Genomic DNA, 16,824 nt, shown 5'->3' with positions numbered 1-16,824 from the left:
AAGAGGCTATACTACAAGAATTGGCAGCAAGGTATCCCAGCCAAAAAGCATATAATTGGATTCGCAGCTTTCTCCAATGTAGACCAATCAGGCTCCACGGCAAAGCATCGGGTTGGAGTCCGAGGACCTATTATCTGGATAGGGGTGTACCCCAGGGCTCCATCCTCGGTCCTTTGCTCTTTAATCTGGCCATGACGCGTGTGGCAGAAAGGCTTGAGCAAGAAACTTCGGCCCGTTTTACTATCTACGCGGATGACATCACAATATGGACAGAAGCGGCGGATTATCCCGACGAGCAGAGCATGCAAATTGAACTCCAAGCAGCTATACTCACCCTCATCGATACATTAGGTACCCTCGGACTGGAGCTGTCGCCAGAAAAGACGGAATTGATTAGCGTGGACGCAAAGAAAGCGACCAATGCAAGCAAGCAGATCACACTACACATCGGCGAAAGCGACATTACATCTACCAACGGACAAATTAGGGTCCTCGGAGCACAGATTGCTAGTTGCAACAGTCCCCAGCAATGGATCCGAGCCTTAAGACGCACGTGGAGCCCGATGTTGCACATGGTCCGACGCATTTCCAATAAACACGGTGGAGCAAGACAGAAAACGTGCCAAACACTTGCCAAAGCAGTCGCTATCGGAAGGATTCTTTATGGGGCACCTGTGTATGAGTTCTCCGATCGAGACCTCCGTGACCTCGAGAAGTTACACAGGGCGACCCTCCGTACGATAGCTGGACTCCCGAAGCACACGAGGAACGAGGAGCTGCTCAAGCTTGTGCCGATACCACCAATAAGGGACATAATCAATGAAGCACGAATTCGCATGCGATGTCGGCTTGATAACACACCACAAGGCAAACAAATCATGGCATGGGACAACAGAGTTCATGCGCCGTTGGGGCACGAGGACACGACCACAGCACCACCATGGGAAGCACCGCTGAGCACACGGAAACAACAACGCCCGATCGCTATGCGCAACACAAAAACCAGGCAACTCTTCGAGAAAAGGCAGCGCCTCAGAAAACCTGAGAAAACCATCGACATCTACACTGACGCAACAATCATACACGAACAAGCTAGTATGGCCTGGGTCAGCACATCCGCATCCCGCTACAATGGCTATCACAGTTGCCAGCTTCCCGGTGGTGCACCCTTACATGCAGAGTTGTTGGCCATATGGGGAGCGGTCAACACCATTCCGATTGACGCAAGTAACACAGCAAGCGAGAGTCTTCGAAATAGCTTTCGTATACTGACCGATTCATACGAAGCGGTGGCTGAACTTACAGCAACAACGACTGAAGATGCGGTGGCCAACGATATTAGAAAAAAGTTAAAGAGATTACAGGATTGCGGAATCGATGCGGAAATTTTGTGGACACCGGGACACACTGGCACGGACGGGGGAAACGAAGCCGCTCATGCGGTCGCCGCGCAAGCGGGTGGGCTTGACTATTCATTGAGCACCCCACACCCCAGTTCGTCGCCAAACCTGGCGGACCTCAATCCCTACCTAGAAATGCTGCGCGCAGGCTCTCCTAGCAGAGCATTTATGCATTATATTCGCGTAAAATTGAAAACCGACAGTAAACGAAGGCTATTAGAAGCTACACCAGCACCTCTATTAAGCGACAAGGGCGGACTTACTCGCCAGCAAGAGATATTTCTGAATAAGGTTATGGCCAATGCAGCATACACACCACATGTACTTGACAAATGGATTAGGCCCAGACAAGCAATTGCAAACACTTCTCCCCGATGCCCACATTGTCAAGAATTATGCAGAGCAGATTTACACCACCTAATTTGGATTTGCTCAGCTTTCTCGCGAGGAAGAACACGCATCCAACACTTGCCACGCGACGACATAAGCGCTTTAGGAAGCGTGCTACAGTCGAATGATGAAGCACAAAAAGCACTTGCGAACTATGCTAGTATAAGTGGCCTGTTTCGAGTGGTGTAGAAGAGGTCGACGATCTCGCGCGAGAGCGACTCCATTGAACTTATACCGAAAACGGATTCGCACCAAGTCATGTTAATTTATTGTGCATATGCTGTTTGCCGAACAATCCCTTCCCCACCTATTCCCAAACTGCGGCCGAGCGCCTTCCTCTCCTGTGAAATAAAGGTTCAATTCATTCATTAACAGCCTGACTGGCAACACAACATACACTGCTATCTCCAGAACACAATGTCCAGGCTAGCACAATGCACATCACAACACAATCAAATATGACGGCACAATGAAAGTAATGACTAGATGTTATCACGAAGAAATATGAGTTGCTCCACATGATCAGGCAGCAGGCGCTCCCTTCTAACAGAGACAACCCCCCTGCCACTGAAAAGGCACGCTCGCTTGGAACAGAAGTGGCTGGTATAGGGAGGTACATGGGGCAAAGCTTTGCCAGACTGAGGTATCTGAAGGTGCCTACAGTCCGCCACCAGTCACATGGGTCACTGTCTTTCTTCAGAAGTGGTCCCACATAGTGAACGAGTGGTAGTGCGGCACGTTACGGCCGCATGATATTGAAAATGTACGGTTACATGATCGCCAACAGCGCTGAACATCGGACATGCACGAGCAATAAATCATACGTATTGGGGCGCTCGTTGCAGGCAGATATCGTGCCTCCGTGTACTTACGATGTTTATCGCTCCTCTCGGCAACGTTTTTAGCTATACGAACGCAGCAGAAATGTGGAAGCCGAGTTATTTTATGCATGATAATCGAATTGCATATTCGAATTTTTCGAATATTCGAAGTTATCGAATATTCGAAACTTTTCGAATACACGATTTTCGAATCGAATACGAATATTTCGAATGTAATATTCGACGAATATTCGAAACTTTCGAATATTCGCACACCCCTAGATAATACCTAAGCATTTCTCATAAGATTTTGTTAAATTTTTTTATTTCGGTAGTACGGATGCTTTAACGGTGATTAAAAAACAAAAACAAAGCATGCTTACTGTAGAGGGCTGTTAAAGAGACAGGGCGTGCAAACACGGAGACAAGAGAGAAGTCAAGACACCACAAATGCCGTCTTGCGGCGCTTGTGGTGTCTTGACTTTTCTCTCGTTCAACACTACTTGAGCAAAACTTCTTAAACAACGGACGAAACAGACACGAACAAGTGCCTCTCTGTTTCGTCTGTTGTCTAAGAAATTTTGCGCAAGAAGTGTTCATCATGGAAACTAGCTCGAACCCACACCTTGTCCTCTCTTGTGTCCGTGTTTGCACGCCCTGTCTTTTTTACATGGAAACCTACCAACTAGCTCAGCTCTCTGTTATTCTAAGCTTTATTTGTAGAAGACTGGTATATCCCGTGATGCTTACAAATCTCACTTAACCCAGTGTTTTCCTACGAAGCTGTTTCAAGGCCGCGCAGCGAACACGACGTTGCTTCTGTAGTGCGAGCGTTTTCCACGGCGTGGCGCTGCTGTTTAATTTTTGCATAGAGGGACCTTAATCTTTTGCGCGCACACATCACCACGAAGTTCGGCGTGTTTCCGTAACCTAAAAAACACAGAAACCCAACTTCCGGTCGCCGCCACATGCGGGATAGTCACGTGACTTGAGTAGAAACGGCGCATGACGTCATTGGTAGATCGGCACGTCTTTGTCCACTCTGGTTCTGGCAGTATAGTGATGCTGGTAAAAATCAAGGACGCTCAAGGACGCTTGAGCTCTGCCTTCAAGAGTAGAAGAACGCGATAGCGTAATCGGGCCCCGTGCTCATCGCCTTCAACCGCGACACAAGGAAACTCTGTGCGCGTAACATTGGCTGTTTCAAACTATCCTAGGATGCCTACTGCAAGTACATTTGCTACGTGCCCACCACGCCATAATCACTAGACCACCGTGGCGGGTCTTTGTAATGGATGGGCAGCTTTAAGCCGCCCATTCGTTGCGCGATTCACATGTTTTGACGCCTGGAGCGATTCTACGATTTTGCCACGCAATGTTACATGCGTTAAAGACACTCCGGCCCCGACATATTATTATAGCGTTTTTTTACGCAGCAGCTTCAAGCAGTGGCGTGGCTCCGTGGTAGAAGACCTGCTTTACACGCAGAACGCCTGGGTTCGATTTTCACTATGACCAAAGATTTTCTTATTATTGCTTTATTTGCATCTATCGCGAATTTTTGCTCACGGACAACGCTGATTTTTCGCCAACAACCAACGATGCCGACGCCGACACGGGAATTTCTGCGAAATGAGCTCTTTAACGCTATCGCGTTAAAACAGCGAGAGCAGCGAAACGGCACTGCCTAGGCACTGCCGAGCAGCGAAGTGGCACTGCCACCCCAGTGACACGAATCAACCACTGACACACTGGCAAAACAGCGATGCTTAGGCAACGCCAGATAGAACATTTCCGCTTCATTCAAATATGCCGGTGGTATGGCGTCGTGCGTGACGTTTCTGCCCAGATCAAGGTCACACGACTCTCCGGCGTTCCTTGGGGTACGAAAGCACGCGAAGTTCGCACGGACCAAACCTTCATCTATTTCCCCGGGATTCTCACTGCAAAGTATTAATTGCACGACTAGAAATAAGCGTGTAGCTCGGCGAAGCTGGTGGCCTTTTTAAACACTGTCCTTTCATTGTTTTTTTTTTCTTGCCACAGAATTCACTGGTTGAAATCGACGCCATTGCAGTAGACTTCGCCGCCTGAAAGCGAGACGGTGATGGTACACAGCCTTTGAAGTCACGGAGCTCTACCTGCTATAATAAAGTGTACTAAAGATGTCTTCGTGTATTTCGTAGTCTTGAAGATGATCAATAAATGTTTAACCTCGAAACAGTTTACCGGGGTAGAGTGTACTAGAACAGGCGAGTGCTGGGAACGGCCGCATCACCAATGTACAGAAAGTGAAGGGCATGGGTGAAGGGTCAATCTGCTTGTGGCGCTGCGATCGGTAGTCTGCAATGCGTCGCCGTTTAAGAGTGGCGCGCGGCTCTGCCAAAGTTCGAAGCTCGTTTCGAGCACTCCCCTGTTCTAGTACACTACAACCGGGGCAAGCCCCAGTTACTCTAAGTGGGAGTTTTCCTCATTACGGGGACCCTCTGGCCTTCGATGCCTCCTTGGCCGTGGCGACGAGACGTCGTTGTTGAAGGCACTCGGAGACGAGCATTGGCCTCGCCTTCCCACGTTTCGACGAGGTCACCGCTTCCCGTTCTGGCGTAGTAATCTTTTGGTGAGGGTGACGCGTCTGCGTTTAACTGCCATCGACACTCGAGAATTAAGTGTGCTAAATTTTTCGGTACGCTGCACTTTCGACAGAGTTATCGGTGTAGCTTTGGGCAGGCTCTATGCATGAGTATTCAGTGGGTACAAGTATTAAGGCGAACGCCTTAGATGCCTCATCAAACGCGAAAATTGCCCGTCGGCGGCGTCAACGCGAGTGATGCAAAAGTATCACGTGGTGACGCCATCAAGGCGTCGCAAGTCGCCAAAATTTGTGACTTCATCATGGCGTCACTATGACGTCACAAATTTTGGCGACCTTTGAAGACATGACACCACAGGTCGCCAAAACAGGCGTGACAGGATATGACGTCACGTGATGACGTCACGACAAGACATCGTCTCTTGGTCAAAGGAGGGCCGATCCCGGAGACATTGCAAAACTACGTGAGGTGCAGAAAACTTCCAGTGCCTCCGATCTCGGAGGCAGTGCAAAACCACGTTGGGTGCAGAAAGCCTTCGGAGTAAATGGGGGGGGGGGGGGGTCAATACGATCGACTGAGACGAAAGAGAATTTTCGCCTTCGAGTCGTCTTAGGCAAATGTATACGAGACCGCGTTAACGTGTCTTTTGAGTCTGGTGCTTTCTTCTTTGTTGGGCTTTGAGTGAGGTGGTCAGTACGCCCTGCGTTGCAGCCTGCGATGTTCAAGGTTCGCTCAATAGGTAATGGGCACAGTCCGTGCCCCAGCGGACTCAGGCCAGGCGTCTCGATAGTGGAAGAAAGTGACCCGACAGGCGTGATCGCGGGCCACGGCATGTGCCGCTTCATTCCCTCCCAGCCCCTCGCCCAGCCCCAGGAAGTATTGGCATAGCCAGAGGAGGATGAGGGGGGTTCAAACCCCCCGAATTAAAAAAAAATTGCTTGTGTGTGTATACACGCACACATACCAACGCACGCACGAACATGCATAAATGCTAGTCGACCCCCCCCCCCCCCCCCCCCCCCCCCGCTCTCCCGGAAAAAATTTCGGGCTACGCCCCTGTAGCTCAGCCCATTGAAATGGCTTGGTAGCTTCCAACCACCCACTCGATACACAATTCACATGAGGCGATGCCAAGTGTCATTCTACGCTTCTGCCACATAAGATTACACCCGTTAACATGGCTCCTTGCCCGACATGACGACTTTATAGGTTGGTTTTTTTTTTTTTTTTGAAGCAGTTTCAAGCTCTGCCGTGGCTTTCTGGTAGAATACATGACTTCGACGCGGAATACGCGGGTTCGATTGCGGCTCGAACCATGATTTCTAGTCCTCAGTTGTTTACCGAGGTCACGTGGGTTGTCTTACTGCACGTCGCGGCCAGCGCTAAACACGCACTTAAAGGAGTGGAGACAACAAAATGGGACGGTACACGGTACACTCATGACAGCATGGCATTTGCGTGCTTGCAAGAAATGCTCTGGCGAATTTCAATAGGGAACAGATGGCTTCAAGGTAAGTTAATCAGGCGAAAGCCTTATTAGATGCCTCTTCAAACGCGAAAATTGACCGTCGGCGTCGGCATCCCGCGTCGGCGGCGTCAGCACGAGTGATGAAAAAAAAATCACGTGATGACGTCGCTATATGACGTCACAGATCGCTAAAATTTGTGACGTCATATCACGTCACCACGTGACATCGTCGCTTGGTCAAAGGTGGGCCGATCACGGAGGCCGTGCACAACAAGGTCAGCTGGGGCAAAAGCTTGCAATGCCTGCGATCGTGGAGGCCATGGCGCAGAAAGATTTCGGAGGGCGGTGGAGGAGGATCAAATCAATGCACCGACTGAGAATAAAAAAGAAGAAGGCTTTCGCCTTTCAAGTCGTCTTAGGCAAATGAATAGGGACTCTGTCATCTTTATTTTGAAATACTGAAGTCTAGAAACGAAGTGTGGCACATTTTCCAGACTTGTCGCGATAACCATCAGTGAAAATGTCAGGAGAGTGTTACAAAAGGTGTGACGTTAGAGGTACGTGTGTACGCAAATATGATGACCACTTCCCATTTCACTTCGATGATTATTGCGTAACCACGCTGGTAAGCCTTTTGAAATCTTCGGCCTCCGTCCGGACTCTCTCGACTCGAGGCAACGGTGCTTTGTTGACTGTGGCTTGGTGTTGCTTTCACCAAATCTTTTGCCTTCCGAATCGGCATGGCAGAGAGTGCTGCTTGCAGTCAGTGTGACAGCGAAGAAACGATAGACCACGTTCTTTGTCGCTGCCCTCGCTACAGCTCGCACAGACTGTCGCTAGCTGCTGTGTTGGCCCGCCTTGACGACAGACCCCTGTCGGAACAGTCAGTGCTGGAATGCCGACCCGAACTGTCTGCACAGCGAAAATCATTTAAGGCCTTACTGAACTTTTTGCGTGCCAGTGGCCTATTGAATAGGCTTTAGTACTCCCGCTTTACAGCTTCCTTTTGTTTATATTTATTTTATCGCGCGCCTGCTCTTCTCTCCGCTTTCCTTTCCATCTTTCTTTCCCTTTCCCCTTAGTGTAAAGTAGCAAACCGGATGCTACAATTCTGGTTAACCTCCCTGCCTTTCTCTCGTTTTATTATCCCTCTCTCTCTTTTGAAATTTCGTATTTTTCGGTTCTTCGATGTTTCGTCGCCTCTGAATTAAATTATTTTGGTTGCATTTTCTGACTAAAATTGTATGCGAATCTCGCATTTTTCAATTTTTCGAAGTTTCGTCGCATTTTAATAAAAACTGCAGGGATATCTTGAGCATTTCTGAGCGCGGGGTTCACCGCAGAGGTGGCGAAATGCTTGAGCGTCTGATTCCGATGCGGTAAGTCCTGAGTTCGATTCCCAGGGCCGGCTGCAAACCGACCGATGTTTTCAAATCGGTAGAGGTGTACCCCGACCGGGGGCTCGGTTCTCTTCGTGTACAATTTCGAAATGCATCCCGATCTTTTTTCCCCCTGTTTATTTCTATCTATTGGTTTTTTTCTCTCCCTCTATTTCTTTCTCTTTCTTACTCTTTCCATCTTTCTCGCAATTTCATTCTCTCTCTCTTTACTTCTCACTTGCTTCATCTTTCTATCTTTTTCCTCTCTCTTTTCTTTCGCTCTATCTCTTTGTGCATTTCGTTACGTCTATTTCTCCCTTTCTCATTCTTTCTAGGCTTTGCTTTACTCTCTCACCTCCTTTCCATCCTCCTCAACCTTGAGTCCCTTTCCCAGCCCCTTTCTATACTATAGTACAAAAGTCTACGCAATGCCTTCCTAGCGTGTCTGGATGGCCGAGTTGTTAGGACGCTCGCCCTCGTATCATAGGTACGCGGGTTCGAATCCAGCCTCTTAACGAATTTTTTTGCGAATAATTTCTCTCTTTTTTTTTCTCTCTCTCTCTCTCTGTACTCGTTCTTCACCCCTCAGAGTTATTACAGGCCACGCCAGAGAAATCGGCGCACGTGTTCCGGGAGCGAAGCACAAGAGGACGAACTTGAGTTGGCCTGATCAGTTGGCTTCACCGCACTAGATGCCCAAAAGCAGTCGAAAAAGTTGAGGCCCTTATCACCCACGATAAGGCTCAACTTTTGTCTGACGTCACGGCTTGAAGCGATGGGCATAATACACGTTCTTTCCGAGCTAAGGTTCCCCTAATGAGTTGGCTTCACCGCGCTAGATGCCACAAACCAGTCGAAAAAGTTGAGGCCATTATCACCCACGATAAGGCTCAGCTTTTGTCTGACGTCACACCTTGAGCGATGGGCATACTACGCCTTCTTTCCGAGCTAAGGTTCCCCTAATGAGTTGGCTTCACCGCTCTAGATGCCACAAACCAGTCGAAAAAGTTGAGGCCCTTATCACCCACGATAAGGCTCAACTTTTGTCTGACGTCACACCTTGAGCGATGGGCATACTACGCCTTCTTTCCGAGCTAAGGTTCCCCTAATGAGTTGGCTTCACCGCGCTAGATGCCACAAACCAGTCGAAAAAGTTGAGGCCCTTATCACCTACGATAAGGCTCAACTTTTGTCTGACGTCACACCTTGAGCGATGGGCATACTACGCCTTCTTCCGAGCTAAGGTTCCCCTAATGAGTTGGCTTCACCGCGCTAGATGCCACAAACCAGTCGAAAAGTTGAGGCCCTTATCACCCACGATAAGGCTCAACTTTTGTCTGACGTCACACCTTGAGCGATGGGCATACTACGCCTTCTTTCCGAGCTAAGGGTCCCCTAATGAGTTGGCTTCACCGCGCTAGATGCCACAAACCAGTCGAAAAAGTTGAGGCCCTTATCACCCACGATAAGGCTCAACTTTTGTCTGACGTCACACCTTGAGCGATGGGCATACTACGCCTTCTTTCCGAGCTAAGGGTCCCCTAATGAGTTGGCTTCACCGCGCTAGATGCCACAAACCAGTCGAAAAAGTTGAGGCCCTTATCACCCACGATAAGGCTCAACTTTTGTCTGACGTCACACCTTGAGCGATGGGCATACTACGTCTTCTTTCCGAGCTAAGGTTCCCCTAATGAGTTGGCTTCACCGCGCTAGATGCCACAAACCAGTAAAAAAAGTTGAGGGTCTTATCAGCCACGATAAGGCTCGACGAAGAAAAAAAAAACTTAATCGCAGCACTGGGATTCGAACCTAGTCCCTCACGCTCTCACAGCGAGTGCCTTAACCACTGAGCTAAGCACCGACGCTTCCTTGGCCCACATGAATGCGTCCCACGGACAAAAAAAAAACAACAAAAACCTACCGCGCAGCACTGGGATTCGAACCTAGTCCCTCACGCTCTCACAGCGAGTGTCTTAACCACTGAGCTAAGCACCGACGCTTCCTTGGACCGTATGCACTTTAACCACATGAATGCGTCCTACGGACAAAGAAAAAAAAACAAAAACTTACAGCGCAGCACTGGGATTCGAACCTATTCCCTCACGCTTTCACAGCGAGTGCCTTAACCACAGAGCTAAGCACCAACGCTTCCTTGGCCCGTATGCACCTTAACCAAATGAATGCGTCCTACGGACAAAGAAGAAAAAAACAGAAACTTACAGCGCAGCACTGGGATTCTAACCTAGTCCCCCACGCTCTCACAGCGAGTGCCTTAACCACTGAGCTAAGCACCGACGCTTCCTTGACCCGTATGCACCTTAACCACATGAATGCGTCCTACGGACAAAAAAAAAACAACAAAAACCTACAGCGCAGCACTGGGATTCGAACCTAGTCCCTCACGCTCTCACAGCGAGTGCCTTAACCACTGAGCTAAGCACCGACGCTTACTTGGACCGTATGCACCTTAACGACATGAATGCGTCCTACGGACAAAGAAAAAAAACAAAAACTTACAGCGCAGCACATGGGATTCGAACCTAGTCCCTCATGCTCTCACAGCGAGTGCCTTAAACACTGAGCTAAGCACCGACGCTTCCTTGGCCCGAATGCACCTGCACCACATGAATGTGTCCTACGGACAAAGAAAAAAAAACCTTACAGCGCAGCACTGGGATTCGAACCTAGTCCCTCACGCTCTGTAGGCGAGTGCCTTGCCCTTACAAAAATGCATGTAGACAGTCTATAGACTGTCTAAATCTATTTTTGTAAGGGTAACCGCTGAGCTAAGCACCGACGCTGGCTTGGTCCGAGTGCACCTGAGCCACATGAGTGCGCCCTTCCGGCAAAGAAAAAATACGTACGCCGCAACACTCGGATTCGTACGTAGTCCCTCACGCTCTGAAGGCGAGCGCCTTAACCGTGTGACATAAGCACCAACGCTCGCTTGGTTCGAATGCATGTGAACGATATGAATGCGGTCAGGGTGCACTTCTGGCAAAAAGGGTAAGCCTTGGCAAATGTTGTATTTTTCGACTTCAGAATCTATCGTCGTACTTTATTAAGATAAACTGATTCTGTCGGCTATTCTCTCAAAAAAAGGTAAGAATATAGCCTTTGGAAATCTTGTATTTTTCAATTTCTCAAACTTTAGTCGCATATATGGAAGTTGATGTTGTGTCCATTTTTGAATAAGGTTTTATTGGAAATATTGTATTTTTCGATTTCCGAATGTTTCGCCGCATTTCGATGACACTGATTTTGGGCGCATTTTTGTATGAAATGGTTAGCCTATATATAGCCTTTGGAAATCTTGCATTTTTCGATTTTTCTTTGTTTTGCTGCATTTCAATGAAATCGTTTTTTGGGTCCATTTTCGAATAAAATGGTAAGCCTATAGCCTTTGAAAATCTTGGGCTTTTCGATTTTTCTTTGTTTTGTTGCGTTCCAATAAATTGATTTTTGGGTGTCATTTTTCAATAAAATGGTAAGTCCATACTTCCCATTATGCCCGCCAAGCAAGCTCACATTGTAACGCGAATTCATTACTCGTCGCCCTGACATCAACGCGAGAAGACTTTCGAGCACTCACGAGTCACTGACATACATCTCGCATCTTGCCGCCGGCTGTGACGATTTTCACCTGCAAGGGCGACAGTGTGCTTTGCGGCGAAGTGGCAACAAAAAGAAATGCACGGCGCGTTCGGAGAGCCAAATTCAAAAATTATTCTCTTCCTTAAAACAAAAATTGATTTGATAAGACTTTCTTTATTACTAAGCGATGAAGTTTTCTATCAAACGCCGCACGACGAGGATTTTTACTTGGAACGCATCAGTACGGAAAATACGGTCAAACATGCGACAAATGGCATATTTTCTCTAATTTCACAATTTTTTTTTTTTTTGGGGGGGGGGGGGAAGATTCGAAGTCTATTTTATCCCCAAAGAGTTTTGTACTAAAATAAATTTTCCTGAAAACCATACTATTATTAAGACTGGTTATCTAGAGTTCGAGATAGCTCAAGAAAAAATCACGCACTTTGAAGATTTTTGTAGTTTTTGAAAATACGTAGCTGGCAGTGAAACACAAAAAATTCGGAATTATTAAATAGAACAACTAAACAGAACCTTTGTAATAGCGCAAGCACGGTTTCAAAGCTCAACACAAAATAGAATTTATACACATTTTTCCATTAGGCGCAGTTTAACAAATACAAGCCAACTTCGAGGGGCGCCACGATCGTCAAAATTTCTTTCTAGCAAGAATGTTTTGCCACAGTGCTCCATGGGGCATTGTGGGGTTATTCTAAGCTCCATGGGGCACAGGAAAAAGGCACAGATTTTATCAGCAAAATATGCGATGCGCGAGCGCCACGTCCGGGACACTTGGCATGGAATGACCCTGATAGATTCGAGGTGGGCGGCAACCGCTTTGGGCGGTTCGGCCATGTTTTCCGGGCGCGCGCATGCGCAGTTCAATATAGAGGAAAAAAATCAGAAAAAACTGGAAAGGAGAACAAAAAAGAAAGAGAGGAGGAAAGAAAGAGAAAACCGAAGAGAAGCAAAGAAGACTTCCCAGCTCCGCACTTCCTTCAGGCTTGGCCCCACTATAAAAAAAAATCTCTCTTTTTTTTTCGGTTGAGCAGTTGCAAGGAGGAAAACAACCGAGAAGTGACCATATCGGTTATGCGAGGTTTCGGACACTGCTCTCCCTCACTCTTTTTTATTTTATTTTATAGTTTTCTTTTTGTGAAACACGATGACCAGCACCGCGAGGCAAGCTATAGGCGGCGACTCACCGGCCGCACCCACATATACGTCGGCTCGTCATATATACAGTAGCGACGTCGCCTCGTTATTAATCTGCGCGTTAATCGAGATGGCTCATCTCGGGGAGCCGTTCTCGGTAATGCGCGCGCACATACACGCAAGCGCGCAGTCGAGCTTGCGTCTTTTGCGTCTACGCGACTGTGTGTGTGTGTGTTTGTGTTAGCCTGTTAACTACGGTGGCACAGGAGAGGCTTTTATTTTTTCTTGCCTCACCATATTTTGTGTGTGTGTGTGTGCGCGCGCGCGCGTGCGATTCAGCATACGTGAGCGTATATACCATGGCTATCAGCGTGGCCATACCTGACCCAATCAAGGAAACGATCAATTTGTCTTTGCCGGAGGAGAAACAAAAAGAAGATAATGATAAGGAGGTAGCAGCCGTATATAGTGGTACCGTACACATTCGTGTACGAGCCACACTCGTGTAAGGTGGCGCATCCCAAAATTGACATTGAATTGAACACAACTTTATTAGGCCCTGCGGAACGCGACTGGGTCGCGCTCCCGGCTCAGTCCCACGTCTATAGGGACCGGCAAGCCGAGCCTGCCGGTCACACCGAAATTTTTGGGAAACAGAAACACAACAGATGACGAAAAGTGACACCGTAAGAAGCAATAACAATATCTGGCGTTTTGCGTGCCCAAACCAAGATACGATTAGCAGGCACGGCGGAGTGTGAGGGCTCCGAAAATTTCGGCCATATGCACAGTGCGCGGTCCTCTAGCAGTTCGCCTGCGTCGAAAATGCGATCGCCGTGGTGGGGATCGAACCCGCGATCTTCGAGTCAGCAGCCGAGCACCGTGACAACTGTACCACCGCGGCGGACACAGAGAGGAACAAACAGCATGGATCTTCAGCGCCACGAGTGGCACGGAAGAACGGCTGAAACAGGAATTTGCAGGCAAACCGAGCGTCATAAGAAGCAGGAGCTGCGATGGCAGACAGGCGTAGCCGATTGCGTGGCGAGAAGGTATAAGCGAATAAAGTTCGCTATAAGAGGGTAACGTTAGCTTCCGGGGTAGTTGACGATCACGTACAATTATACGACTGATTTCGTACCTGCAGTCCGCCGTAGTCAGAACAATTAGACGAAATGGCCCGGTCCCCGTGTAAGAATCACACCTCGTCAAAATTACAAAGAAAGCTGGTAAGACGAGTAGAAGGCGAATGCCGCCTTCTTTTTCTTCTCATTCGATGTATTGATCATCCTCCCCGCCCCCCTCCCTCCGAGAATTTTCTGCACCTAACGTGGTTTTGCAAAGACTCCAGGACCGGAGGCACTGCAAGCTTTCTGCACCCCACCTGGTTTTGCACTGCCTCCGTGATCGGCCCAACTTCGACAAAGCGACAATTTCACGTGATGACACCATCACATGACGCCACGCGATCTGAAGCCGTAGTGACGTCGTGATGACGTCATTGAGGCCGTTATCACGTGATAACTTTTTTGCCGTTGACGCCGACGCCGCTGGACTCCGACAGTCAATTCTCGCGTTTGATGAGACATATGTAAGCCTCTCGCCTTAAAAAATGCGGTCTTTACACAGGCCTATACGGTATACATATATCCGGGCTTCTCAGAGGCTATAGTGTTGTGTCTGTACGCAATCACCGCCGACCACGTAGAGGGAAAGAATGGACCAGTTGCGTGATTTAGAAAGACGATATAGAGCTGTGGAGGAGACCGTCTGGGTTCACCAGTTTTATAAGACGCGCGACCTGCGCGCCGCGCCGTGATGGGCGTGTTCGCGTAATCGCGCAATGCAACGGTCCTCGTTTCGGAAACTTGCGCGTCATCTGAACGCTTCATGTGTGTGTATCAAAACGCACCTGCAATTGAGTGCAGTATAGAGAAGCAAGCTGTGCAGAGTGAACACCCAATTATGCCATTGCCTGTTAAAGTAGGACCACAGGCAACGCCAAGCCACGCCGAAATACTATCGCTCTAGAATCCTCAGCAATATGGAATGCTGTGGACCGCTGGACAAAATGCCAGTTCAATTGAACTGAACTGAAAAACTGGAGAGAAAATACATTTGGGCAGTTCCACTGCTTCGGCGACGCTGGCGTTCACGGGAAAGCAAGCGCGCAGTCTGCTCGCCTTATGTGTGTGTATCAAACATCCATGGGAGCTGCTTGACGCCAACTGCGTGACAACAACACGAGACATGAAACGACTACATGGCGGTCCCTTAAACTGCTCTGCAGCTAAAAAAAACAAAGACAGACAGCTCAATAATTGGACTGAAGTTGAATAAAGACAATTTCGTTTATGTAGCCGCGGATAGGCAGCGTTAGCAATTGATTAGCCAACAGTTAATTAGCCATGCATTAGAAAGTGCTAGCCATCGTTCGCCAGACAGCTATTGTAGTTTGCGATTCCTATGAGGGGAGATTTGCGCGAATTACCGCTCCCGTACAGTAATGTTCAAGCGCGTTTTATAGAAACTCAAGGTAATCCGCAGTGCCCCTACAACACGGCTTGCCTCGACGTAAAAGAGATCACCGTTTTTGGTCAGGTAATACCACTGATCTCTGTGATGGCTGAGTTCGGCAACTTGATCTGACATTACTGAACTGGTTTTGCCTAATGCGTATCAGGTGTTCCGACCAAGATCTCAACCAATTCCTGATAACACTACCACAAAGATGCAACGTATACAAAGTACCACGTATACAAACTACATGCATTTCAAGTTATTAACAGTGGCCGAACAAAGAAGTCAGTTCAGTATGAACATTTCGACAAAGGGACATACAAGTTCTCGCGTCGAAACGCCGGTGTCGGACAGTGGCTTGTCTTGTTCGACAACTACATTGATGAGTAAGGAATGCAAATGAATGGCACGCTTTCTACACGGGTGTTTCGGAATGTGCCTTCCGAACCACCTTTCCGAACATTTTCGAGTCTCCACTTAGAAAGCGCGAGTTCCACGTAATCACAGTTATTATTCTTTTTTTTTAAGATCTGAAGTCTCTCTTGGAACGCTGATTGAGCCGCGAAGCAACGGGTATAACAGGACCTGCTAAAGGGTTCTCAAATTAGAACCGGTGCTGCCAAAACGGCACTCCCATAAACTACGTGGAATAGATTGAACGCGAAGTTGTTACAGTCCAGTCTGTAATAGAGTGATTTTGATGTCACGGTCAACCCTGCGTACGGGGGTTATCATCCACGCACTCGTCGAGGCATGCGAACTCTTGCACGAGTGGACGCAATAATAGGTTGAACGGGCTGTCCACCTTCGTTTAACCCCTTCTTCCGCCCCGGACAGTATAATTTCGTGTAGCGATTTAACTACGAGGCACGCCTCCGTTTTGAAATGATGAAATGCCTCCGGTATGCATGCTGGCACAGGAACGTCACCTCTGCTCTCTCCCTGTCGTCTCCTCCTAAAATGTCATGCAAGATGGTCTCCAAAGCCAGCCTTTCGAAGTTGTCGTCTGTCTTTGATCACAGACTTAAGCCTCTTTTCAAGTTGTCGTCTGCTATTGATGTCTCTTTCACTCTCTCTCTTTCAAGGGCTCGAGATGAGCGAGCGGGTCACTCCAGGTGGCGCCAGTAGCCGTGTCTGTCGGGTAGACCTTAAACAGTTCACGAGGAAGAGAAGTCGTACCGCGTCGGTGCTGACCGTACACCGGGACACCGTACGCGGTCCTCTTCGTGTCCACTGCACGTAAATTAGCGGGACAGTGTCCGAAGAAGACGCCTGCGATGAACGTCGCCCCCTCCCTCTGGAGATCGGTCGAAAGGTCAGGCACTCAGACGCGCGGGGCGACGGAGTCGCCAAAGCACAAACGCTCAGTACAGCTCAGAGAGAGAAAAAAAAACAAACATGGGACACGCCCTGGTCTTGATAAGTAATCATTTTAATGACCCTCCGATGCTCGATTACCGAAGGCCTTGTAATCAAAGAAGGGAGCCCCCTTCCAGCAGCAGCTCG

At 48.5% G+C, this 16,824-nt stretch overlaps 1 protein-coding gene across 1 annotated transcript in view; it reads left to right on the top strand.

Annotated features, from left to right (window-relative positions):
- The window catches only part of LOC119372372 (uncharacterized), a 43,677-nt gene extending 38,888 nt beyond the window's left edge, over window positions 1-4,789 (top strand). Inside the window, exon 14 of the mRNA XM_037642845.2 lies at window positions 4,658-4,789. Coding sequence (XP_037498773.1) covers window positions 4,658-4,705 — 48 coding nt within the window. The 3' untranslated portion in view covers window positions 4,706-4,789. The remainder of the gene's footprint in view (window positions 1-4,657) is intronic.
- Window positions 4,790-16,824: the final 12,035 nt, after the last annotated feature.

This window comes from Rhipicephalus sanguineus, chromosome 10, assembly GCF_013339695.2.
Source record: "Rhipicephalus sanguineus isolate Rsan-2018 chromosome 10, BIME_Rsan_1.4, whole genome shotgun sequence".
Lineage (NCBI taxonomy): Eukaryota > Metazoa > Arthropoda > Arachnida > Ixodida > Ixodidae > Rhipicephalus > Rhipicephalus sanguineus.
This window is presented reverse-complemented; position numbering and strand designations above follow the sequence as displayed.